This window comes from Lonchura striata, chromosome 25, assembly GCF_046129695.1.
Source record: "Lonchura striata isolate bLonStr1 chromosome 25, bLonStr1.mat, whole genome shotgun sequence".
In the NCBI taxonomy this organism is placed as follows: Eukaryota; Metazoa; Chordata; class Aves; order Passeriformes; family Estrildidae; genus Lonchura; species Lonchura striata.
The window spans coordinates 1,150,328-1,177,627 of NC_134627.1; the positions used below are offsets into that span (position 1 = coordinate 1,150,328).

Here is a 27,300-nt window from a genome sequence, read left to right on the forward strand (position 1 = left end):
CATCCCTGCACGTGTGGGCACCTGCCTACCCACTGCAGGACGTTGCTGATGCTACTGAAGCACCACTGCTGCCTTTCCTGTCCCAAATCTGTGTCACATCACCTGAACTGGAACAGAGAGCTGGAAATCAATTGCAGCAGCAGGGAGGGAGCCAAGCTAACTCAGTGTTGGGTTTCACTTGCACTCACTGAGTTTGACTTCAGGCACAGTGAAGGTCAGGTTGTTATGAACAGAACAGCCTGGCTGGGACACTTTGGCTTGAGCTAAGTACTTGACATTGAAATGTTAATTAGCCAATTGCTCCGGGGAATCACCTACACCCCCACCCACACTAGGACCGGGATGCAAAATAATCCAGTGGAATCATGGGAGGGAGTTTTGGGGATGAAAAACACCCCAAAATGAAAAAGAGGGGCACAGTGGAGGGGACTAGATGGGTGCACTGGTTGGGGAAAAGGGAACCACGTCTCTAGTCTGTGTCTGACCTGTCACCATAACCTGCAGAGGACCAGACTGAACTGGACTGTGGGAAGCAGGCACAAGAAAATCAGATGCTCTACTTGGTGTTACCAGGAGGGAAGGAGAGGGATAGCTGCTGTTGGATCTTGGCAGCAGGCTCTGCACATCCCCTCATCCTTTGGCTACCATTGTGCCACGGAGACTCCAGGGACAGACTCTGCACACCTTCTTCCCTTTCGGCTACTGGAAAAGCTACAACAGCAGGGAGCCATGTCGAGCCCCCTGCCCAGCTGATCGTCTGAGGTAGCAGCTGTGGAGGCCCTGGCTCCTGGGGTTACCTGGGGACAGCCAATACATGCCTGTGGAGGAGCTGGATGTGCCAAGGATGCTAGCACTCCTCACTCCAGATACCAACTGACTCAACATCTTCAGCTGCCACCATCCTTTGTAATTTTCTGTTGCGTATTTTTTTAAAGTTGACAAAGCCCAGCCCCAAGAAATTAAAGGAGTTGAGCTTCATCACTGCTCAGGGTGGTTATTGTGGGTAACTGGGCGGGGGGACTTAGGTACCCATGGGCTGGGAGTGGATGGGAGGTTGTGACCCACACATTTTCAGCAACAGAGAAGGTGGGGTTTTTTTTATGTCCTCAACATATCTGGCTTCCAAAGGGCAGCTGCTGTTCTACAGGAAATGAGGGACAAATCCACCCCAGCTTTCTAATTTATGTTCCAGGACAAGATCAACACCAATAATTAAATTAATCAAATTTTCAGCAATTTCACCTCTGATGCAGAGATCTCACTGCTCTGAGCTATGGAATACATGCTTCCTCCATCCTTCCTCATCCTTCTTGTGTCATCTCTGTGCAGCCACGGCAAGAGAGCTCATGCCAATGCCAAGAGCAAAAAAATAGTAAAAGCCAAGCAAATCAGTTTCTTAAAACTTATTTTAATATCCGTATCTCATCTGTTGGGTAGAGCCAAAACAGTCTGGCCTGGCTTAAGTTACAAATTCTTCATACACTTTAAGTAAATGAACAGTGTGGCGACAGGGTCTGTTACTGGAAGTGAAACCCATCTTAACAAGGGAAGTGTTGCAGCCAGAATTCTACCAGGGTTCTTCCCTGCTATCAGCCTCAAAAAGCCATCACTGTCCCCTGGCACTAAATGGGTGTCACACAGCAGGAATAAATGCTTTTGACACAAATCACACCCACAAAGATGCACACACTGGATGGCCAAGAAACAAGGGGACCAGGATAGAAAAAAACCCTTTTAGAATTCTCCCTGATATGGAGAGATACCAAATCACCAGTTTTGGCAAATGCGATGAAGCACCAACCCTGATTTCTCCTGACAGAGGCTGAATAAACATGTTGAAGCTCCTTGCTGGACAATTAACTTCTGGCAGCAGGCATGGAAAGGGCTAAGAGAGGATGGCTGAGGATTTAAAGATGCAGTAATTATGTTTTTTGTATAAAACACTACAGCAGTTTAGACACCATCCTAAATGCAGCTGCAAGGGAGTAAATCCAATTAAAAGCCCAAGAGTCACTACAAAAATAATAAGAAAAATCAAAGCAGCAGAGTTCTCCAGTTCCCTGGCCTGTTGCTTAATTCCAACAGACTGCTCCATTTCTCAGTTAACAGATTCCTGATCAGGTTTAAGCACAGTATTTGCAGATGATGGCTTACAATAAGGCAGACAAGTGGCAGTTCTGAGTGCATGATGGAGAACAGCACTTGCCAGGAGATGCCAGTGGGGTAACAGAGCCACCCAAACAGCCCACAGGCTGCCACAACTGTGGGTACAATCCTGGAGGTGTCCCACAAAAAAATCCCCCAGCGCAGAGTAGTCCAGGGACTGGGCTGGGAAGTGTGCACAGGGTGGCTTGTTCAACCACCATCCTGAATTGCCATCATGCAGGGCTCATCTCCCCCCACCCCGCCCCGGGACAAACCCTGCTCCTTGACACTGCATCTTTAAATATTTCCGGCTAAGAACTCCTGCAACATGTTAGGAGCACTCCAACCTGGCTGCCACATGTTCAATTGCTGCGCTTTTTGCATTTTCAGTATTCTTTCTAAGTGGGAAGGAAAAGAAAGAGTGGGAGGCTCTCATTTCACAGCAGGCAGATCCAGCTGGAGGTACAAGACCCCTCCATGCAGATTACAGGAGGGAGACAATAATTAGGGTGTTTGCTCCTTTCAAGAACGTTAATTCCCTGCCATCTGAAATCCGATGCAGTGATGGCAGCAAGTTTCATGAGTCAGCAAGTTTGAAAATTGTTAAGGGAGAGAGGAAGCTTTGCTCCCAAGTCACCCAACAGAGAGGAGCAGACAAGGCTTCAGCTTCAGAACACTCTAACATGAACAAGATCAGTAGAGAGTTGTGTGGGCACAGATCACACCTGTGACACCTGAGCTGTACTTCAATCCCTGCCTGCCAGCCAAGATCAGGCTCACAAGTGTGGAGAGCTCAGTATGAGCATGATGGACTGGGTCTGCAAAAACAGCACTTCAACACATTAAAATGGTGCAACCAATTTGAGAGCGATGAAGCAGCAGCTGAGACCTTGTGGCAGCCTGAGCTGTGATCTCCTCTAATCACAGAATGACACAGGCCTGTTCTCCCAGGGCTTCACCACCCTCCTGAGATCGTGAATCATTCCTAAGAGGCCATCCCAAAGGAGCAGAAAGTTGCACCAGCTGCAGAATGGACACTGTCACAAACCTGCTAATACGGGTTTCACTGAGACCAGAAAACTGTCTTCTTCCAAGAAACTGTTATTAAAAAAAAAAAAAGAAATTAATTAGGGGTAAAACACTAACTCTAGTGCCATGAACAGGCAGGATCAACTTTTTTCCCCTCCAAAGGGCAAAGAGTCATATACCATCCCCAGCTGAACCTTGGTGCTTCGAGCTTTTCAAGGAGATGTTACCTAAACTTTATTAAAAGAAAAAGAACAATGTTTAAATATCAACACTGGACTAGCCCAGTCTTTTTTTCCAAAGTCCACATTCTTCATATGAAGCACACACGGCATCCTGGATTCCCCAAGGCTGCATGTTCAGAAGTTCACAGTACATGGAACCATTTCTTTTTGAATTTTTTTCTTGAATTTCCCCTCCTTGCTCAGAGCAGTCACCCCTTTGTGGTCACTGACTGGCTAAACCTTAAGCCATCTCCTATCCACATGGCTTGGCCTAGATGCTGAAGGCTTTCTTGATGAGAGTTGATGTTGTCATGCTCTATGGATGGAAAAAAGCAAGAGAAAAAAAGCACCTGGTACAGGTTTCTTGAGACCCTTGTGGATTCCTCTGTTCCAAAGGTGTTTCTGAAAGTCTTTTTGCCGGTTTCTCAAGCAGTTTTTGGCTTATGACTCTGTCTCAGTTTGAAGAGCTGTTATTGGATGATCCAGAGGTTGATGCAATTGCAGCTCCAGCTGGGCTGCTTGTGGATACAGATTTGCGGATGTGAGGCAGCAAGTAGGGGTCACAGGCCAGCTGCTGGACATCTATCCGGTCCTCCTTTCGATAGGCCAGACACCGCCTGATGAACGCCTGCAGCACCCCAAAACCAAATCAAGAATTAGTTTTTATGACAGAAGGAGAAAGCTTTTGACTCTTTGGGAGTGAGGCCAATGTGACAACCCCAGCACAGAAATTCCTTTCCTAGACAGAGCCCAGCTCTTGCACTAAATCTCATCTTGTACCACAAGAAGCATGGGCAGAGGCCGACAGCCGATGCTCGGCCTGACAGCTGCAGTAATCATGGAATCACAGAATGATTTGGACTGGAAGGACCTTATAGCTCATGTCATTCCAACCTCCCTGCCATGAGCAGGGACACCTTTCAGTAGACCAGGCTGCTCAGAGCTCCATCCAGTCTGGCCTTGAACACCTCCAAGGATGGGACATGCAAAGCCACTGATGACAGTGTGATAATAGGTGAGCATTAAACACAAGACTCCTGCTGGTTTTATGAAAACCAGGAGGCTGGAACTGCCTGTGCTGCCTGACCCTCAAGAAGATTTACCTTTGCTTCTGGTGTGACTACTGGCTTTGGAGGGAACTGAACCTCAGTAGCTTTCAGAATTGTGTTCTCCTGCAAAATATCCTGTTGTGACTGGTTGTGACCGAAGGGCTACCAAAAGAAAGAAAAAAGTTGTCAAAGGTTGGTGACAGGCATAAAACCCCCATAGTTCTACTGTTTATCATCACCTGACATCAACATTTTTCCAGGCAAGCAGCCCACAACTGCTAGGAAGGTGCTGAGGATACTAGAGGACCAGGACACATTGCTCCCATGCTCAACTGAACAAAAGGGATCAAGCTGGAACATGTCTGGCTTGCCCAGCAGGGATCTTCACCTGCTTCCAGACCTTGTGGTTTCCAGACCTTGTGGTTCCGTTACAGCATTTGTCATCCATTTGAGCTGGCAGAGATTCACCCACTCGTCTCTGCTGGGCTGGTTCCATGTGTCTGATGACAGCACTGAGCAGCACATATTTGTCAGTCCTGGCTTTCACAACACTTAGCTACTAGGGACTCCCGAAAACAAGAGCCCATGGAATCCTTTCCCTTCTCTGTCCAATCTTTCCTGTTGTCATAAAGCTGACAAATCACCTTTTCCTGATCCACACTTTTCCCTTCCAAAAAAGCCATCCTTCTAAAGTGGGTCTTTGTACCTACTTTTTTCCCCCCACCAAGCACTTGCAGCCATCAAGACCAACAAAGACTCAGGGCATGGAAAGTGTCACAGACAAGACCAGACCAAAAACCTCAGACAACGAATGACACACCTTTCCTGCCCAAAACAGCCTCAGTGGGAACATGCTCTGTGGAAAGAGATGTTCTGCAGAATGTCTTTTCTGAAGGAAATGCTAAAGGTAGAGCACAACACAGCCTAGTCTATGCTCCCCACTTCTATTAGCAGGCACTCTGCCCTGGAACTGATGGCAGGGAAACAAGGGAGCACAATCTAAATCTATGGAGAAGGAAGCAGAAGCCTGAGTTGCCTCCCAAAAGGTTTGGGAAATGCCACTAAAAGAAATTAAACGCCTTCTTACCTTTCTGCCATACAGACACTGATAGAAGATGACTCCCACTGACCAGACATCAACTTTATTTGAAATCTTTGGAGGTTCTTTCCCAACCACAAAACATTCTGGTGGCAAATACCTGATTAGAAGAAAGTGTTAAGAAGTTATGAGCAGCAGCTTCAGGTATTGTCCATTATTTCCTTTAGAACAGAAAATTCTATGATCAGATAGCTCATAGAAAATGGGACTCAAGGGTCCCATTACATTCCTGTGCATCTCTGGGACAAGATCACTAATGCCTACTACTCCTTCTGGGAACAGTGATCCCAAGGACTCTCCAGACACTTGTGTTCGGAGCTAGTCAGCACAGTCAGTTTCTTTTCACCAGAGCACGTAAAACAAGCCCATTCTCTTTTATCTTCAGAACTTGTATTTGCTTGGCCAACAATTCCACAATGAAAAGCACACAGCCAAAATACATATTTTTAGAAATACAACTCCAGATGCTATGCCCCAGTTAATGACATTTAGCTTCACTCAGGGTACAGCTAGTTTCATTTTTAGGAACAAAACAAAGCTGTACAACACAGAATGGCCCAATAAATTTTCTGTTGCCCATGGTGATAGTTTGCAGTTTGGATGACATCTAAGAGTGACACTTGGTGGCACTCACCAAGGGTCTGCTCTCAGTCAAGGGTGATACAGTGACACTTGGCACAGAAGATAAAGAATTGCTGAAAACATGACATTCAAGTGAAGCTCTGGCTACAGACAACACTGTGAGATTTACATATTTTTTGAGAGCTAACTATGGATCTTCACCTCCTAATTTCAGAAGAATACTCTTTTCATCTCCCTGATGCCCCTGAATTTCCAAATAGGTACAGTATTTCCCTTGTTCTTAAGATGCAAGACAGAGCCACTCTAGACTGTGAAAGAGCAGCCAAGCCCCACTCCATAGCTCACTATCTCAGCAGCATATGCAGCTTTTCACCAACCTTTTGAATATGAGCTGGTTTTCAAAAACTGAACTGTTAAACAGCGAAAATCTGCCAGCCTCAAAAGGAGCTGTGTGACAACAAAAGCAGTTTGCAGGCCCTCAGACCTCCAGTGTGTCAAGCTACCACAGCTAATGGCAGCACACATAGAGCTGACACACTTCCAAAGCTGTTTATAAACTGTTCTTGATCTTAACTTGCAAATTCCCCAGGCATTGCTTACCAGTAAGTACCAGCCCCCTGTGATGTCAGCTCCATGCCATCAACTGAGTTGTAGCTGTCATCATCCATAATTTTGGAAAGTCCAAAATCTGTAATTTTTATCTCTCCACATGCAGTACCATTGACTAGAAGAATGTTACCTAGACAGAGGAAGGAAATAGCCCTTAGCATACACATTTTGCAAGAATAAAATTGCACTGAGCCCTGCACTGCACAAGGACAAGAGACCTACAGTGAGCTGCACAAGATGTTTTATCTCTCAAAACCCTGAACTTCAGAAACAACTTGGGGACTACCAAGTGCTAGAGCTGATCTGCTCATCTTGAATGACCTCATATTGCTTGGAGTCTCCAGATCCTGAGCCCTGTTAGCCAAATAAGCTTCAAGCCCAGGCTATTTTGACCCCTTCCCAAAGGTCTTGTTGGAAGGGCAGGTCAAAAAGGAGGATTAAGGAGAGAAGTACACATACACAGTTATGACTCATTCTGCCCGGAAGTTCTGACTTGTCCTGTCTTCTCAACATGCCAGAAACTCTCTCGTTCCTGACAGTGTTCCCCAGTGACTTTCTAAGCTCAAAAAGGACAATCACTGCTTAGGCAAGAGTCTTTCATAAACCCATCAAGAAGTCAGATCATTGCTGTTTTTCTTCAAGCCTACAGTAAAGTAGTAGAACTGTGTGTGATAGCAGGAGATGAATCACAGCTCTAGGCAGCTGCAGGCAGAGTTCAAACAACTTGGGAACAGCCAGAGAGGAAACCAGGTCACTACAACCAGTGCAACAGCACCATCTCCCGTACACATTCCTCATGCTGATGCAACAAACCACATCACAAACCAGTTACACAATGCTGATGAGGTGCCACCAGTACAAGGAGACAAGCCAGGGGTTAACTGCCCAAAGAGATGTATGAATTTACTGAACTAGGAAAAAAGCTATGTAGCCAAAATGCATCATCCCAAAACGGAGAATTTCCATTTTCTCCCTTGTGGCTCTGCCTCAGTGGTAGAAGGAAAATATACAACACCATTTGGGGAGGATCTTCTCCACAGCAGATGCAAGTGAATTAACTCAAAGGCAAACCTGAACAGTCTGACTGTACGTCCTCAGCTTTAGGAGCTGACACGCAACATGAAAAAACAAACATTTCAAAATTAGCTTCTGCCAACAAATTCTCAGCTAGATGATTACAGAAAGAGTCAGAAGAATGGGAACATGAAGCACACCAGTAATTGTGGAGCCTTTATGAAGCAGTAACAGAAGCTCTCAACAGCAGAATACAAGTAGGACGTTAAGAATAACACAGTCACTTGGTGATTCAAGGTCTCATTCTTGAAAATATTACACCTCCTTGTTCTATGTTGCAATTCTGGTAGACAACACCCTTTACACATTTTCCAAAGGTTCTGTGAATTTCATGTTCTTTTTTCTTGTTGCAAGTTAGCTGTCCCAGACAGCCCTGTCTTTTTGCTGTCTGAACAAAAGAAACTGCCTCATATTATCTCCAACCCATTACATCTCCTGAGCATCCTTAAGTATGTTAGCACAGCATACCTGGTTTAAGGTCATAGTGTATGATGGGAGGTTTGATTTCATTTAAGTATTTTAAAGCATTCACAATTTGCATGATAATGGATCGTGCCTCTTTCTCTGACATTAGCTTGTGCTGTTTCAGGTAGAAGTCCAGATCATTCCCCTCACAGTATTCTAACACTGTACAAAACCTGAAAGAAAAACACGAGTTGTTGCAATTAAGGCACCTGATAGAAACCAGAACATTTTTGTTACTGCTTGTCTTTAACTCACCCATTTGGCCAATATATTAAGAGTCATTCAGCCTATTAATCCCTTTCTAGAAGTAAGCTACCAGGAGCACAGACCTCAAGGCTCAACAGCACAAAAGTCAGAGATCCCCCATTAAACACCTAGAGGCTGAAAGCTGTATCAGCTGTGGCATTTGCCCAGGGCCAAGAGCAAGATTTACCAGTAAAGCACCACATCTGACAGAATACACCACATTGGTTTGTGAGCTGGAGTCTCTAGAAAACCAGTGTATGCTGGAAGTACACCTTGGTTATCTCTGCAGTAAAGTCCAACATTGGTGTGGACACCTTCTGGACTTTCCTGGAAACTTTTAAATACTTTGCCTTTAGTCAATTGGTCAAACCGTGGGAAAGGACAGAGCAACACAACTTACGAGTCAGTATCCAGTGAGAAGTAATCGTATAGTTTAACTATTCGAGGGTGATCCAGTTCTTTGTGAATTCTGTACTCTCTACATGCATGTCTGGAAACAGCAAAGTCTGAGTATTAGTCATACAAGGTACTTAATTCTAATTTCTCCAGATAGTGAATCCAGACATACCACACAGCATCCAGCTTCAATCAAACCCATGTACGTTCCTCAGACAGCTTCAGACAAATCAAGTGAAGGAGGGACTGCACAGAACAGCTCTTGAGAACCACAAAACCCCAGTGCAGCTCCAACCCTGGCAATGCTACAAAATAACTCATCTTGATTAATGGTACTGCTTGCCAAAATAGAAGAGCCTCACAATTCCTTAAGAGATCTAAGAGAGCTGAATACAAAAACCAACAAGTTCTAGAAGAATTCCATGATGCTTAACAGTCTAATTTCCAGGCTTCGAATTCAGCTTTATTTTTCCCAGTAACTTATTGAGGAATTAAGAACAGCTTTATCTTGAAAGTCCTATGGAGAAGGCTTGGTTGTCATTCTGCAGTTATCTAACCCATGACATTAGGAAGCAAGAGCTACCAACAGCAAAAGGCTTCCAGTAAAGGGTTTCTTCCTAATATTTAATTTAACCCTGCTCTCTGTCAGGCTGAAGCCATTCCTCCCTTGTCCCATCATTCCAGGCCCTTGTAAATAAGTCTCTTTTCATCTTTCTTGCAGGCTCCCTTCAGGTAGTGGAAAGCCACAATTACAATCACTTATTCTAGGAAACAAAGGGAAGGGGAAAGCTTCCAGAGAGCACAATGCAGGTGTGTATCTGAAAGATGGGAAGGAAAAACCATTTCCTATTGAATTGCTTGAACATTCCAGAGAGAAGCCACTTCAGCACTTTCCTCATAGAGCAATGATGTTTTAAAATGCAGAGGCACAGGGCTTATACAAAACTTTCTCTGAGTATGTACACATTTAAAACATTTCTAATCTGACTAGAACTTCTTCAATTAGTTACTAAGACAAAAAGCGGCTTTTGTAAAGTAGCAAAGACAGGAAAAAATAGCCAGCCTGCTCACTGGGTACTGGATAACCAAATGCAGGAGGAATTGGGAAACATTGCTGGCAGCTTTACAAACTCACTTACTTGTGATAGTTTTCTTTCTTCTCATCCCTCCAGTTTTTATTTAACTGGTGTATTTTCACAGCTACATATCTCTGTTCTGTTAAATCAAATGCCTGCAGAGAGAAGAGCTGAAAATCAGTAGGAATCGCAGGCTCAAGTTAATAATGCAAAAGCAGACAGGCTCTAACAAAGCAATATCTCCACCCAAGAAATCAGCATTAAAACAGAGTGAGGGAAAAGCAAACCCACATTTTGATTTGAAAAGTTGCACTAATGAATTCAAGCAACTCTGAAAACAACTGAATATTCTGTGCTTTGATCTGACTTTCCCCATAGGATCTAACTCAACTGCATTGATTTTGTCATTTTAGTACCAGAGTTACAAAGGGACCAGGAAGACCAAATTACCAAAATATAGTTTCTATATTGGGAAACCCTGCTATTATTCTCTCAAGTCCAAAATTCATTTTATACACTTGGGTTAATAAAAAATAACCACCAAAATACAGAAGATTTTTCAATGCTTTGTTTCTCTGGTAGCTCAGTCTCCAGCTTAGAGCATAATGTTTCAGCACATATAAAAGCTGGAGAATTCAAGAATTTAGCAGAGCTGTGTGATCTTGTGCTTTTATCCTTCCCTCCACTTCTTTATTATTTAAACAGTCCTTAAAGAATGGACCTCTGAAAATGCACTCACGATGCAATGCAGAAATCTTCTACCTCGCCTGAGAGTAGCAACAATAATATAATGATTTCCAGGACAGGACACGGTGCTGTGGTAAGCAAACAGGCATAATGTGTGTTCATCTCAAAAGTTGTCTACTTAATTCCTAATGCTTAATAGATTGGCCAAGACCCTGGAGAGGAAGGCCTAAGCACTTCTTTGTTTTAATAACAGTTACAGCTCGAGCAGGCAGGTAGGAAACATTCATACCCTCTTGCTTTCATCTGTGGAGCCAAAGCTTTCTGCTTAGTCAGCAAAGCACTTCAAAGTACTTAGACACTCACATGTTTTCCCCCCCATCTGAGCAGTCTAGTCCCCTTAGTTTAGGTTCCTATTGTTGTGCTGCATCAAAACAATAAAGCAACATGAAGTTTCCAATATTTGCACTGGCATAATTATTTCCATTCTAGCCAAATTCAACATAAATTCCAAACTTTTGAGTAAAACTGGGGAATACCGAGAACTGGAATAGCTCAAAGTGTAATAGTCAAACAACAAGAACCAAAGTATCCCATGTCTTGGCTGTTAGAGTGCTGACACCAGGAATCCTCAGCTCTAAGGAATTCCCAAAACTACACACACACAGCCCCCAGTCTGCTATTTCAGAGGGTAAAATGAAGGCACAAGAAATAGAGGCCTTATACCCCTAGGAAGTACTGGCTTTGCTCTTATTAATTGAGCTATTTTCACTTATTTATAGACACATTCAGACTTGCTGTACCATCTCAGTAAGGCTTAGCTACTGCAAGTATTTGTGCAAGGCATTTGAAGACACAAGTGGTTTGCTCCTCTGTCCTAACAAAAACTGAAGACTTGGTGCAACACTTTTTGACACATATTTGAAGGAAATTTGACCCCTGAGGACAAGGCCAGCACCTGAAAATCTCAACTCTGATGTCTAACACAAGCCAGATGCACCATGAGCTTTGTACTCCTTTTTTCCCTCCGTAACATGTACAGCATTGAGAAAACAAATGTAAAAACTCTGCTTCCTGCAGATCCAGATTACATCAGATTGCCACTTCCAAGTTACCTTATATACTTCACTGAAGCCACCTCTACCCAGGAGATGTAGCAACAAATATCTATCATTTAGCGTTGGATGGTCTTTAAATCTGGTAAGAAAGACAGAGTTTAAGAAAACAGAAATAACGATCTCCTCCGCACAATAAATTACAGCTACCGCACAGTTAAGAAATGAAATTTTCACTTTCAGACAGAGAAATATAATTGTGTTAATGACTGACAAATTTGATGATATTTGATCACACTGCACCTTTTTAAGGGTGCCTTGATGCACGTGGAAGCCTGTTTTACGTGAACCTTCAAGCTATACCTGTACCACCCCACAATCAAGTGACTATTGAGTTGTAACATCAATTTAAAAATGGTTAAGTGAAAGATTATGAAAAGATGGTTTCTCATTATGAAGAGAACAAATAAAAAACTACTTAAGTTCTTATCCCTGAATCCCATGTGCTTACTGTGAATTATCTTCATTGTGTATCCTTTTCAATTCCCTGATGTGCAGATTTCTAACCCTCTCTAGCCGTTCCAGCTCTGCCTGGATCTCAGCTTCTTCCTGCACAAGGGAAAACCAAAACACAACACTCTGTAAGGCACTGCAGGTAGTGTTTCCACCTGATTTATGGAAACACAAATTAAATTCCGCTTCTGAAGAGGTTATTGGTATAAAACTTGTCTGGGAGATCAGAGAGATGGTCAGTGTCAATTTGCAGTCATGTGGCAAGCAACAGGAATGAAAACTGACTGGGCAGTTCTGTTCACACCTACACAGACAGGAGGAGACATATCTTTACACCTCCTTGTTTATAATATTTTCTGTAATTAAGAAGCCTTGTTGCTGTGGTCTTGCTTCTTCCCTGAATAAGTGTCATGCAGCTGTTTTTGAAGGAAGACAGCCCTCAGCAGTAAGAGCAGGGATGTCATGATGACACATGGGATGGGGCAGCATCTGGACAGGATGGGAAGTGTGAGAGAATGACCTTATATTCTACTAGTGATAACTGCTCAAACAGGAAAGAGTGTTCCTCAATGCCACGTGGAAGTTCTGACATAGTGCCTGTCTAGCTGGAAGTTCTGATGCCCTCAAAAATGACATGAGAATTCACATCACTGTGGCCAGGGCTGCAAACCTCAATTCAAACATGCTCTCTGAGCAGTACAATTTGTGTATGTGACTCAGAGGACACTGTTACCCATCTGTCTTATGATTCCACTCCTTCCCTTTCCAACTGGTTCTATTTTTAGACAAAGAATAAGCCAGTTTCCAAAAGTGGAGAAGGATAAGCACAGCTTCAGACAATGCCACGATCCCAACACATGACTTCATTTTCCATTAAGGTCCATTTCCAAATTTCCATTCCAGGGTGGCACTGTTATACCAGGATAGATCGACCTGTAGTTAATTCCCTGGAGCAATATGGGAGCTGTAGAGCCAGCATGCCTGCAGCAGTCTCCCACCTGTGTCACTTCTCTTTGTTCAGAGGTTAGTAAAGCATAATGGGCAGACTGCCAGCAGATTCTGGGTGTGCAGTAACTTTCCCTTCCACAGAAAATAACAACGAGTACAGACACATTAATGAGGCCTTGCATTCAACTTATGTGTCAAGGTTACAGGAAAAAAACTAAACACAGAGCTTAAGCACCAGCTGAGAAAGGAAAGGGCACTCCAGCGAGACATTTACTTCTTCTTTGGTTCATTTCCAAAAGAAAACTCCTTGGCCTAAGCAAATCAGGAAATGGCAGAAGACATCTACTTTTTTTCCCAGTATTTAATCTGTTGAAGTGTCCCAGAAAACTTATTTATAGGTCACTACAATCACTTTCAAGGTAACCAACAGCTTATCTAAATATAACCTCACCTGCAGGTACAGTTTCTACTGAGGCCAAGGTATTTGAGAACAAATGTGCATTGCTGCTGCCTGAACAGGACTGGCTTGCAACAGCCCAAGAGATTTTACTGGAATGATAACGTTGGTTACTCAATATTGCAAAGAATTGGAAAAGTCAATGACTTGCATTTTTTGGTTGTGTTTTTATAATTTTCTTCCCTTAGTTCATTCCTTACTGCTCCCTCATGTTACACACATTCAGAGTCCACCACCAGGCAGGTCACAGTGACAGAAGATGTATCAAAAAACTAGAACTTCTGTATGAAATCTTAACTGTAAGGACAGAGAAAGCTATTTATTGAAGCAAAGAACATCTTCTGTCAGTATCACCGCCCCCAGAAAATCATTACAAAATTCTGGCTATCCCTTTCAAGTGCAAAACCCTCTTGATTATCAAATGAGTACTGACCTCTACAGAGAAAGGCTCTTGTTCACAGAATACTGCACAAAAAGCCTTTGCTTCAACTAGTTCTTACCTTTTTAAGATGACCTAGTCGGAGTTTGAAGATTTCCTCCTGTTCATGGTATTCTGCTAATGTTAACCTGCATGAAAAAGAAAGACTCAACACATTAGGTTTCCAAACACGATAAAGTGAACAATCAGCAGAATGCACATTGCCAGTGGAAGTAACAACTCCACAAAGTAGATCAACAGCCAGCATAAAAAATTTTAGATAAACACTGTAACTTATATTTTTTAATAATCAGTCTAAAGGAGAACAAAACCTTAAACCTCAACAATATCCATTAATTTCAAAGTCAAGTCCCTAATAACACCTATATAGGCCACTGATTGACTTTTAACAAAGACAGCTAAACCACAATCTAAATATAGAAAAGCAAAGCCCAAATATTCCACATCTTATCTTCCATGTAAAGTTTGCTTTACTGACTAATTTTTAAATTTTTCCTTGTAATAAAAGCTGCATAATTCAATCCAGATATTCACTTTGAGACTAGAAACACACCTGGCCACACAGCCACTGTGAAAAGAACAATGACCTCGGATTCAGAACTTTTTCCTGTTTCAGGTTCTGCCAAGTAGTTTCTAGGGAAACCTTCAGAAAGTTATCGTATTTTTGACCTCATGTAGTTAGGAGAAGCAATGGGATGAGGGGAATAATCCCTACTTTATTTATAGCAAATTATGTGCAAAGTCTCTGCTCTAGGTGGTTGGTCAAAAGAAGTTTCATAATGTTTTTGACCTCTTTTCCATACAAGCATGCTATGTAGGACAAAGCACAGCCTTACACTAAACCAGTGACAGAGCCCATTGCTAGTGAAATGCAACGACAAACTGAGGTCTTTAGGACTAGGAAAATGAATCGCTATATTAACTGTCTCATTACTACCTTGCTTTTACCAAGGAATTTGGTAAAAGCATCACATGCCAAAACAAAGTTATGACACGCTTATCAATGGCATCTGTTCACACTGTAAACGTGACCTGCATGTGACAGCATACAAATATCTTCTTTTAAACCTAAACTGAGTTCAAAGCATATCCCAGGAAGATTTCTGCAACAGCAATTATGGTCTACACAGTATTTTCACACAAAGTTGGTGAAGAAGGCCTCCAGAGCATCAACACCTCAACTTCTTTAAAAGGGGGACTGAGTCTGGTGTCTGTGCAGGGAGACCTTGCTCAGTAAATTGAGAGGAGAGAGCATTCAGCTCCTCAAGTGCTCATCTTGAAATGTCCCAACTTCCCTCTGTTGATAATGCAGAGTCCAGGTACTAGAAACAAGGCCTAAAGCAGCTACCTGACAAATTTAATGAAAAACTCATAAGTCAAGTTCCCTATGAAAGAATCTTGAGCAGAAGGAACTGCTTCATAAAAAACAAAGCCAGTACCAAAGATGGTCACATGCTGTCTCATTTCTTACACAACTGCTGGTGGCCCTGAGCTGGACTTGAGGATCTTTGGGAGTCCCCTCCAACTCGGGATATTCTGTGATTCTATGATTCTAATTCACACACACAGCCTGAATTTTAATTAGATTCAGATAATCTAAAAGACCGTCCCAAGAGTTTAGGTCTTTGTGACTCTGTGATTCTTTGGTTGCTGTTGCTATGTGAAGAATAAAGAGAAAACTGAATAAACCAGCAACAAGGTTTGCACATATGTTTGTGCACAAATAACAAACCCATCAGTCTACTCACTAGGGCAGAGATGTAACAAGCACCACCAGGCTAACAATGCCCAAAACAGCTGCCTAACACAGTAACCATCACAAAAATCAAGGGGGCTCTGAGACAAACACTACCCTGTTCACAGAAACATACTAGAAACACCCTACCTACCTCTAGCACAGCTCAAGGCTGCCCTGCTGAATCTCAACCAGTGCCAGTGGAATTAAAAAAACTCTTTTCTCATTCACAAACTAGAAAACTCATTTTGGGAGAGCTTGTGTTTAAATTTGCATCACAGGACCTTCCTCTCCTTTTTAAGACACAGCAGCAACCATAAACCACAGAGGAACCAAAAATCAAAAAGGAACTTGACTGTCTGCTTCTCATTCAACTTTTAGAAACATTTCTATTTAAATTACCTAAATATCACCCTCTCTAAGAGTTCCACAATGAAAAGCCTCTCTCTAGAGGTCATAAAATTTTGTTCCTGATACACAATGGTCCAACAAATGCACTTACTGGATAACTAATGATTATCACTTAGTTAGTTCAGTTGCTACAGCTGACTTGCAAAAATCTTATGTTTTCACATAAGCTACAACACTCCACACGAACCATATCCTTACCCTGGCAAGCAGTTTTTACAAAGTACACCACAGGAGCCTTTTCTAAACCATGAAAATATCACCCTAAAACGTATTAGTGAAGAATGATAAACCAGCAAGAAACAGAGAAAAAGTCTTGGGAACTCAAGAGGCTTCCTAGCAGAGCATGGTAAAGCTGGATTATGCCAAGGCAGGCTCACAGCACAAGCCAGGGGACACTAGGACCTGTGCTGCCATGTCTTCAGAATAAGCCATGCTACAGCTGCACCAGACTGCTGGAGAAAAAGTAGCCCACAAAAATGGAGAAAGCTCATCCTGCTCTTTGGAAGTGAAAGTTGCCAAGGTGAATAGCAATGCTTCAAAATATCCATGTACAGACATTCCATTTGCTTCTCCCAGCTCAAACCTGGCAATAAAAAGGATGACTTGGAAGTTTTATTTAGTTCTTTTCAGGCTCCCTTGGCCAGAATGAGTGGGTAAAAGGTCTCCAACCAGTTTAGTTATTTTCAGGAAGCAAATAGTGCTCTCCAACACAACCCACCTGATCTGCAGGTACCTGTATCGCACTCTGAGGACACAGCCCTGGAGCTGAGGGCACCCTGAATACCAGGATTTACACAGCCTTGTCCCATCTCTGCTGAGACTGCAGAGGCAGTGGGACCTTTTGCTTCACATGTCCTTTTAAAGATTAAGACCAAGAATTCAAAGGGCTTCTGGAACTTTTGAGGTCAAGTCAAGCCCAGGAGATTTAATAATGAAAAACGAAAAGCATCAATAAGGGTTATGGTATTAGCCTACCACAATAAAATGAAGTCTATAAAGGGAACTAGGAGAAGGTAGGGCTAAGTCTCTGCATTGTATGGAAATACATTGTATTTCTAACTCACAAAAGATTCTGAAAAAATAATATTCTAAGTTTCTTTCAAGCCCCAGCTTTACTCTAGAAGAATATCAAGTCTCTTAGAACAACAGTAACTTTAAAAGAGGCAGAAAAAAACCCCAAAAACATGAGAAGAGTAGCACTTCCACCATTTCCCTGAGTCACGTATGTGTGAAGAACTGTTTTGGAGAACAGGCCAATGCTCAATACACTATTTCTATAGAGAGCATCTTATTGCTTCAGCATCCCAAATGAAATGTTTCAAAACTCTTAACTCAGAATTCTCCAGAGTAAATACACAGAAATCAAGGCTTCTAAATGTGTACAATTTTGTTTTCCTTAAAAAAAGCACCACGTATACCCTGATACTGATACCAATTCTGAACTTACAACACTAAAGTCAGAGCCCACTTTTCAAACCTGACCACAACAGGAATACTGAAAAAAGTTACTGGACTCATAAAAAAATAAAGCTCATACATAATCTGAACTTGGCAATGATCTTTGTTTTACTTCAATGAAAACTATTTAGAACTGGAGCAAGATGTTGGTGAATGCCAGGCTAATTCCACAATATTCATTTCTGCATCGAGTGAAGCCTGGAGGCAAGGGCAAAATTCCATTTCCCAGGAGATATTCTGCACGCTAATCAAAGCATGTGGCTTTGCCATGCACCAAGAAGGCTAGAGAACCTACGTTTCATTTTCTGCTCCATTGGTCTTGTTCTTGCGTTGTTTCTGCTCTGTGCTTGCTGGAGGGGTCTGGCCCATTGCGGGTGGCTTCCGCTTTGCTAACATTTTTCGTTGTCTTTCTATTTCTTCCCGCTGGGAATTTATCCTTTCCTGTTGCCTGAAAAGCAGAGGAGAAAAAAGAAAACAAATAATTAAGGGTGTGCACTTGGTTGTTTTCAGCATCTGTTCTTACCAAATTGGACCCATGAATTTCGAATCAGTTGCACTTGTAAGATTTGTAAGTATTTTTGTACAGAAAAGGGAGATGTGCCAAACATGATGAGTCAGAGTTTTAAAGGTATTTTTACATAAAACATGATTATTTTCCTGGCTCCCAGGAATCTTTCAGTAAGTGAAAGGTTTAATTCATGCAGAGGACCTCCAAAGGAATTGCCAACCCCACAGAAACCTAGGATCCATTTCAAGTCACTAACTTTCCACACACTTTTTCCTAAAAGCCTCTGTTAGAAATCTCAGATTTTCCTGTTAAAACTATTCCTCAAGTCTGGCACTGTCTGAGGAAGTATCCTTATCCTAAATTCTCTGGAATATAACCATCATCACTCCTGATTTCACTAAGGAACTGCCTCTCTTCCAAGATAAAAAGACTATCTCAAACATTTTACAGTGATAAAAGCACTCTTGGAATTTCAAGTCTAAGTGACCTAAGCATTTGCTTACCTATGTCCCTTTTAAAAAGGAACTGAGACTGCAGGTAACTATTCCAGAAGTATTTTTGCCATGACTTCCAGCATAAATGAAGAAAGAATTATTAAGTCCTTAATCTGTGCCTAACAAGCACTGCACCTCCCTATCAGACTACAGAGAAGTGGTGTGATTTTAAAGGATCACATATAACTCCCTAGTGCAACTAAATTGCCAAGTCCTACTTAAAGGTCTAGGCCAGGTGGGAATTGACTGGATCTTTCCATTAACATCCTGCACAAAGGGTCTCTGATCTTTATTTCCAGGTTTCTGCAGCCTCTTTGATCACTGTTACCAGAAGGCAAAACAAGTTACATAGTATGGATTTTTTCTTTCAAGCTTCTATCCTTTCTACTTAAGGGGAAAAAAAAGGGCAAGCTAATTAGCCTTCTTTGACTAATATATGCAAATATGCAAATCAAATTAATTCACAATATATGTGAGATTTTGGTCCACCCCTTCACCCCAAACACTACACAGCCAGGTGGGTGCACTGAGGATTCCCAACAGGTCGTAACAGTTGGACCAGAGGTCAACTGAAACCATTTCATTCCAGTTCAAGTCTCTGGAAGTTTCAGTGGAAATGGATTTCTCACTTCAGTGTGAAAGAGTTCCCCATTGTCAGGAGTTCCTATCCGATCCTTCCATGCGTCAGTCACACCATTCTCACATTCTGATGTGCAAGACATCACACACAACTGCTAGGGTTTTTTCCCATTTCTGCCTCTGAAGTTAAAGACAATCCTGTTTGTCCTCACTTGATGAGGTTCTGGAAGGCATAACCATCTGTCCACTGCTCGGTGAAGGATGCGCCGTGCCGCACCGTGGTGAAGTGCCCCAGCCTCAAGCGATCCTGCATGCTTTTATCTCGGCATGCCATCTTCTCCTGCTTTGACTGAAAGCAAAATAAAGCCATGTAAAAATACAAGTAATGAATTACTAGCTAAGGGCTGTGCTGCATTTTAAAGCACCACCAATTCTTTCCACTTTCTATTATTTCTGATTATCTGAAACCCAGCTGAATATCACTGATCAAATTATTGCTGGTGCTTCACACTGGTCTGGCAGGCATTTGTTCACCTCCATCATGGCATTTCAGCCTCACTCTTCCCTCCTGATGACTGCCTGGGCAGCTCACCCATCCTCCGATCAGTTGAGATCAGCCTCACAGTAGGATAAAAACTATCTCTTTGTATCAGTACCTTAGAGAGACTTCAGGCCCAGCTCTGATCATGCCCTGCTTCAGGAGATGAAGAAAGAAAATATACCTTGAATCACTATTAAGACTAAGATACAGTGATCAGCCAGCTCAGTCCTACTCTCGTACATGTCCAGAAGTGACACAATCTCAGCAAGGTCATCATTCTGGAGAAGGGAGCCCTGCTCAGCCAAGAACAATCAGCTCTGTGACAAAATCAACTCTAACAGACAGCATGTCCCAGTCAGCACCTGGGTAGTTTTACCCACAAACAATAGGTATAACTGGCCAACAGGTGAAAGAGCAAACAAACCCCCACACTGTTTAACCACCAAGAAAGCTGGAAATCTTTCCGTAATGAACCAGGCTGGATGAACCCGGCACTGTCCCCAGTGTGTTGTTTTCAGTGTTACACAAACCAACAATTTCCAACTTTGCCATTTGAAAGAAGGTCTAAATCACCTGCCCATGTCCCAGAGTGTATCTGCAATTCCACTGCACAATGGGACACTGCTCCTGCATTCCCAGAGCTGCACAGTATTGCTTTTCAAGTGTATGGGTTTCCAAATCAAGCAATGCCTGCTGCATTTAGAGCTCTTTCATTTAAGCAAGAGATCACTCTGCCACTATGGAAAGTGACCAAATCTTAACATTGTGAACCACTTCAGTCTTTGGATTACCGTCCTGTCTGCAGAGAAGTAATTCAAGACAGAATTCTGGAACAGTTATCTTTTATCACTGAAGCAATAGGAGCAGATTTTTACTGCTAAGAAGACAGAGATGCTTTCAAGGATATGAACTGTGGCTGCAGAGATGTCCCCTGCTCACCTTTTCTATAAGAAGCTTCTTGCTCATCGTTACACATCGATTCAACCGCTCCTTGTACTTCTCCAGCATCTTTTGCTGCTCGTCTATCTGCCGTCTCAAATCACAGTTGGCCTAAAAGTGAACAGAGAACAAAGCCTGTGATTTCAAACCACTCAGAAGAGCCAAACTAAGCACCACTTAGGAAGAAGTTTCTCCATCAAGCCATGGGGATCAGACTAAAGTCAGAAAACCAGCAGGATAAAATAACAGGTTTTGTTTAGCAAAACACCCAAGACAAACTATTGAGTTTTTAACTCGCTCACATCTTAACACCCCTCTACAACAGGAAAGTTCCGACATCCTGGTTTAAATGTAAGGAACTAAGGTATAAAGAAACTGAAGACAAGCAAAAGTATTTTAATTTTTTTTTTTTTTAAGCATTCAAGACCTTGCCACAGCAACAAAGTTTCAAAATAGCTTATTAACTGCTGGACTGTGTTCCCCACTTTAGCCACAATATTGGCAGAGTAAAAGCGTGGGGGAACTCTTTGTATTTTCAGGTAAATTCTTGTTTGAGTCACTTTCCATCAGCCCCGACTGCACCCAGTGGCAAGCTGCTGATTCACACCATCACAGCATGCATCAGGACTGTATGTGCAACCACCTTCATTAACAGAGTTAAACTTAACCATTTCCCTTCCAACAAATAGTCTGATAAAAGCAAAAATAATAATTAAAAAAAAAAACCTATTTACTGCTTTGTGGATTGTTTCCCACAAGCATACATGTGCCTCATGTCTCTAATGAGCTTGACTGAGTTCTTTCAGGTGCTGAGACCAGACACACACAAAGCCTTCCCTCTACTCTCTTTAATGTGCTTTCTAATGCTTTTCAACACTTTACAAAAGCTCTCTCTCACAGCTGATGAAAGCTATCAGAACACCTCCATTAATACAAGATCCTTGATTTGAAGGTATTTATCTTTTACTGAAGACTACTAATGGGTTAAGAACTTTATTCTTTTGGTTTGGCCAAAGGATATTCTCATCTCTATACATGTCTCTGATTCTCCTGAGTGAGCATTTCAGAACACAGCTTCCTAGGCTACTGAGAGACTAGTGAACATGCTGCCAAACAGAAGGCAGAGTCAGCTCCTAAGGACTTGGAAGAGGGTAGCAACTGTTTGGAAGGAAAAGGGAGTCACCATCCCTGGAAGTGTTCAAAAAACATGCGGATGTGGCACTTGAGGACATGGTTTTGTGACAACATGGCGGTGCTGCTACACTGATGGTTGGATCTTCAAAGTCTTTTCCAACCTTAATGATTCCATGATTCTGTGAATTGTGCAGAGAAACCTGTTAGGTTAACCAACAAAAACACACAAGTGTGCAACAGATCAAAGGGAGGCCAGCACTGCTGAGAACACAAACAATTGAGCTACAACAACTCTGCACTGCACATCCCCAGACACTGCTTAGGTTCAAGCAGGCCCAATCAGAGTCCACAGGCCAGACAATTATCCTGCTGGTAAGGGTTCATTGGATTTGTTTTACCTTGCAGGTGTTGGTTCTACACCTGCTATACAAACCCCTACTCTGTAGCCTGGCTGGCACAAGCATTCTAAGTACCTTTAAATAGCAGCGTTTAGAAGAGTTGTCCCACTTTAAATACTTACTCTTAATAAGTCATCTATCCTCCCCTCCTTCTTCTCCAAGTCAGAGTTCTTACTGTTTTCTAGTGCAGATATTTTTTCCATTGTGAGGTCAGACTGTAGGGAAAAATCACCATAAGCCATGTTTAAGACAAATGGATAATGTTTAGAATAGTCAGTCAATAGACTAAAGTCCCAGCATAACCCCCTGCAGGGTCTCAGAAGAACCGATCCCCTGCATCCTGGCACTCAGGGGAAGAATGTTCTCCATTATTTATTTTGTTGTTGCATAGTGGGCTCTTCCGGCACAGGAGGTGCAGTCAGCCAGCAGAGCTATGAAGAGCACAAACTGGTAACTCTCAACAGCCTAAAATATCCTCTGTGTCCTGTGAATTTTACATTTATAGCTGAGTTTTGCACACTCTTTGGTGGTCTCTAAGCAGAAGAAATTGCACAGAAAAAAAGGCTTAAGAAAAAAAACCCACACCTAATCCCAGCCCTTAGCTGGAGTGTCAAATTTATGACCTTTCATGTGCACAGACAACCACCAGCAGAAAAAGACAACACCTGTGGGCTCTAAAGTAGTCCTGACAGAAAACACAGGTATTAATCTTAAAATATTGTAACAGATTGACAGCAAGAATACTGGGCACAAGCTTTTGTTTCTGATAAACTGATGTATTAGTGCCCACTGGGGACAGGAGCTTTATAGCTTTCGAGTGAAAACTATCTGGAAAAGTCTTATGCGATGCAGAACATCTCAAATACCTTCAGTGAAGCTGCGAAGTGAGGGTTATACCTGGGAACAGAAGACACATACTATATCTTTGAATATTTCAGATTCAGCACTCCAATTAAAGGGTGGGGAAGGGGAAGGAGTCAGTATGTACCTGAACACAGAACCTAAAACATGTCAACATAGAGGAAGTTCGCCAGGACTGTACAGACAGATTTCACACTTGTGGTTACCAGGCACCTATTCCATTTCTGAGAAGAGATTGCAGAGGCTTACCTGTGGAGTTGTTATATAGCTATTCTCCAAATTTTAAGCTTGCCTGGAAGCCAACACCATGGAATAAGAGGCAAACTTGGCTGACTTGCTTCCTGACATATGCCCAAGTATGGAAAAGTTCAATTAGAGCTCCTGCCAGCATGGTACATCAAGTAAGATGGGTCTAAATCCCAAGAGACAAAGTGGTGGCCTGAGCAGGTCACCTCACCTCTGACTCAACTTGGTGCATGCTTCCTTGCCTCCAGGAAAAGCTTTGCCATGGGAGGCAACATGCAGGATGTCTGTGGAGAACCTGGTGCAGCTGGTGGCCAAACAGCAGAACGTTTTAGTAAGTGACTGTTACTTTCCTTAGGCAAGTGCACAGACATGCTCGCCCCTTGTCAGATTAAGTCAGGATACATACCCTTACGTGTGACTTCACCCCAAGTCATCTCAGAGCACTCGGGCCCTAGCACTAACTGAAAACACTGAGGAAATCATGCCAATTTGTTTTTGGCACTGCCACAAATGATTCAAGCTGGGAATCACTGAAGTTTATCTATTTTTTAACTCTATCAACTTCTAACAGGCTTGGAAGGGAAAAACAAAGAATCTGTACAGGACCTCTTCATGCCACCGAACATCTTCCTAGATTCTTTCCTGCATATATATATGCCCCACCTAGACCTCTGGGGAATATCATGAAGCTGAATATTGGCAGAAAGCTTGTTCAGATAATGTCTTGCTAAGAACATGGACCTTGTGTTAAGCGCAGAAGAAAATAAAACCACCTTGTTTTTTCCTCCAGGCGGGACCACTGTTTTAAGCATGGGTGTTGGGACAGCAAAGATTAACATAATCTCTGGCAGGTTCTTGAGTTGTGGCATCATTCTTACACAGAGACCTCTCCATGCACTGTCAGGAAACAGGGATCTTCCCAAGCCAATTTTAACAATACAGACGATAAACACGACCCTAGTGACAACATAGAGCCCAGACTTGAGTGAGTACCCTCAGAGGGGGGATTGCTGTCCTTGAAAAGAGAACTTGTACCACCTGCAGGGTTAATGGAGAATGGACCTTCCCAGCAACAAAATCACCTCTGACACAGACTGGTGTGAGGAAATGATTGTTTAAATATTACTCAAGAGAAGACACAGAGAAATCTGAGATGAAAATCCAAAGAAGACTAAAAGCCGGCTTGGAGAAGAGATAAACCAGGTGCATTGCAGATAAAGCTGGGCACCATGGTAAGCAACAGAAGATGACACATCTGTAAGAATCTTAGTAATTTAAAAGGCACCTAAAAGATATCAGTGCAGTCAGAAGAGCAACTCCTCTTATTAACTCCAGATAAGTGAAGTTGCTGGGAAGCACTTCCAGGAATACATCATGTTCCACCTTGACAGGACAACTACTCCACAAGTGGACTCTGCAGAGGTCAAAGAGCTGCCAGCAAGACTGTGGTGATTTGTACTGTAAGCAGCATGATGCACCCATGACCCAGCGCCTGAACAGAGACATTCACAACTATCACTCAGGTTTCCTTCTCACCTTCACTTCCAGAGAGAGGAAGAACACGGAGGATAAAACAGAGCAGAAACAGACAGAGCTGAAATGGTCCTCTCCCAAGCACAATTACATACAGCTGACAAACTGACCACAGCACTGACACAGAAAAGCCTCAGTAGCAGATTGGAAAAACTCCAGCAGCAGCAGCTGAAAACGTTCTTTACAGGATGAGGAACAAAGCTCAGAGAAATTAACTTCATTCAGTAGTTACAGTAGATAGAGCTGGGAATACTGGCTCTTCTCACTGGAAACATCATGTCCACTACCAGCAGCACCCTCTAGCACAGTAGACAACTGCATCAAGCTTCAACCTCACATCCAAGAGCTATGTTGTCTAGTGAGCTATACCTGTGACTGTTTGTGCTGGAAGGAAATCTGTTTTTGGGAGGTGCAGGAATGCTCAGTGTTCCCTGATCCGGTAGAAGATGGGCTGCCTTGCTGGGCCTGTAAAAGAAAGTTGTGTATTGTTACATGTCCCTCAGCACAACCACCAGTGTCTATGCAGATACATTCATCTCCACACTGGAGCTGCAGTCTGGCCTGCACCACACTTTCATGCTCAGGTTTAAGGATGCTTTATAGATACAGTTCATTAAAACAGAATCAGTTTCTTCCAAGAAGCCTGGCCCAACCTGCTGAACACAAAGCTTTTAAAAGCCGGATACAATCCACAGCAGCTGAGTTTAAGCAAGGCTAAACCGAACACTTCTCGTAACAAGACTATACTTCAATCTTTTGCTTTTCTGCATCTATCACATTATCCTCTCAGATTACATCATTTTGATCTAGGTGAGATTTTGAGCTGTTAACTTAAAACTCATGCCATTTTATTAAAAAAGCAAAGGCTGGGACCCAGAACTCTTCACAAGGAAGATGAACTTACCAGAAGGTGACAGCAAAAACAAGGTTGCACTTGGGCAGAAAAGCTTCAAATTCCCCATCCCTTAACTAGACACATGCCTTAGGATTCAAATCTTTTCAGAGCTGCTCACCGAGACAAAAGTAAAACAGAGGCCACCTCCCCTCTGTGCCAGCTGCTCATTCTCTAGCCGCTGCTTCGCCAGCATCACCGACATCAGCGTTGGCAGAGCAGAGTGTTCCTCCTGCGGCTCCTTGGCTGCGCTGCTGTCTACCCCATACAGCGGCTGCTCCACTCGCCGCTGCAACACAGTCAAAAAACAGACAATGAACTGTTTTTTTTTTTAATTAAAAGAAGTGATTCTCTGACTCTGCCAAAACTGTTGTCAGTGAAGCAGCAGCTCAGGAACGAGCAGGCAGTATGGTGAGGATCTGATAACTCACAGAGGACTCCTGCAGTGATTGTTCCAATGGCAGACAGCAACAAGCAAACGAAGTTAACAATTGAAAAAAACTCTAACAAATGAACACACAGGATAAATTTCCTTGTCAGTTAACACATCCTCTTCATTTGCAAATACATGTGCTTCAGAGTCAGTGGAGCAAAACAGATTGCAGGTCCAAAAATCTACATTGGGATTTTGCTCAAAGCATTCACAATTATATTTCTTAATGCTTCTTAAGGACTCATTTTCAAACAGCCAATTTCATGATATGTTGCTATTCTGGTAAAGTAAACTGAGTCAGAAGCACTAAATGGCAGCAACCTAACCATGTCTAGGACCCAGACAGTAGGGTATGCTCACTTCTATCATTACAGCTTGGGCCCATCTCCTGCAAGATAAGCCAAGTACTTATTAATTCCCAAAATCCTTTAAAGGTCCATTACATCTCCTTTCTCCTGTAGTAGATTAGTTTTCCAGCTATGGTAGAGGAACTGAGTTTAACAAGAAGAATCATCTGACCTACACTGATTACAGCATATGGCATCTCAATGCCCTGGCTTCCATAGCCACACTATCACTGCTAGAACTTGGCAATCTGGGTAATAATCATGCAAGTCCTTCCAAGCTGTAACTCCAGGCCATGCAAATGCCTCCAAGAAAGCAGTCAGGTCAGGCTTCATTTTTTCTTAAAAATGTAAATTGCAACCTGTTTTCTGGTTAACATTACCAATTCCAAGAGTGTGCTTCCTTCCCCAAAAGAATGCTTGTGCATGGGAGAGGCCTCTGCAAGAGCCTCAAGACCTGCAGATCATTCTAATCAAATGAGTAGTGAGGCAATTCAAATCAGCCAAGAGGTTTGAAGAGAAGTAGTCACATCCTAAGGCCATTACAATTCCTCTGTAAGTTCTGATTGCAGCATTTTCTAGTACAGTACAGATAAATTCAGATCTGGAGGTTTCATGTATCATGTCAAAGACATTTTAACACTCTGCTTCCTTCCAAGATCATTACTAACACCTGTAATGGGTAAGACAGTGTCCTCCAGTTTTCA

General features: G+C 42.7%; 1 protein-coding gene across 8 annotated transcripts in view; it reads right to left on the bottom strand.

Moving 5' to 3' along the window:
* Positions 1-1,388: 1,388 nt before the first annotated feature.
* Positions 1,389-27,300, bottom strand: part of TLK2 (tousled like kinase 2) — a 42,544-nt gene continuing 16,632 nt past the window's right edge. For 6 of the 8 annotated variants that reach the window (XM_021542309.2, XM_021542307.3, XM_021542308.2 and 3 more), the window contains 16 exons: positions 25,938-26,105; positions 25,294-25,389; positions 22,407-22,499; positions 20,753-20,863; positions 19,485-19,621; positions 17,987-18,139; positions 14,149-14,215; positions 12,242-12,339; positions 11,791-11,872; positions 10,055-10,146; positions 8,920-9,009; positions 8,277-8,446; positions 6,726-6,864; positions 5,532-5,643; positions 4,499-4,606; positions 1,389-4,023 (listed from right to left, as the gene is read on the bottom strand). In XM_021542309.2, the coding sequence (XP_021397984.1) occupies positions 3,850-4,023; positions 4,499-4,606; positions 5,532-5,643; positions 6,726-6,864; positions 8,277-8,446; positions 8,920-9,009; positions 10,055-10,146; positions 11,791-11,872; positions 12,242-12,339; positions 14,149-14,215; positions 17,987-18,139; positions 19,485-19,621; positions 20,753-20,863; positions 22,407-22,499; positions 25,294-25,389; positions 25,938-26,105 (1,890 nt within the window). In that variant the 3' untranslated portion in view covers positions 1,389-3,849. The remainder of the gene's footprint in view (positions 4,024-4,498; positions 4,607-5,531; positions 5,644-6,725; positions 6,865-8,276; positions 8,447-8,919; positions 9,010-10,054; positions 10,147-11,790; positions 11,873-12,241; positions 12,340-14,148; positions 14,216-17,986; positions 18,140-19,484; positions 19,622-20,752; positions 20,864-22,406; positions 22,500-25,293; positions 25,390-25,937; positions 26,106-27,300) is intronic. The other 2 variants (XM_021542311.2, XM_021542312.2) reach the window with 2 other exon arrangements.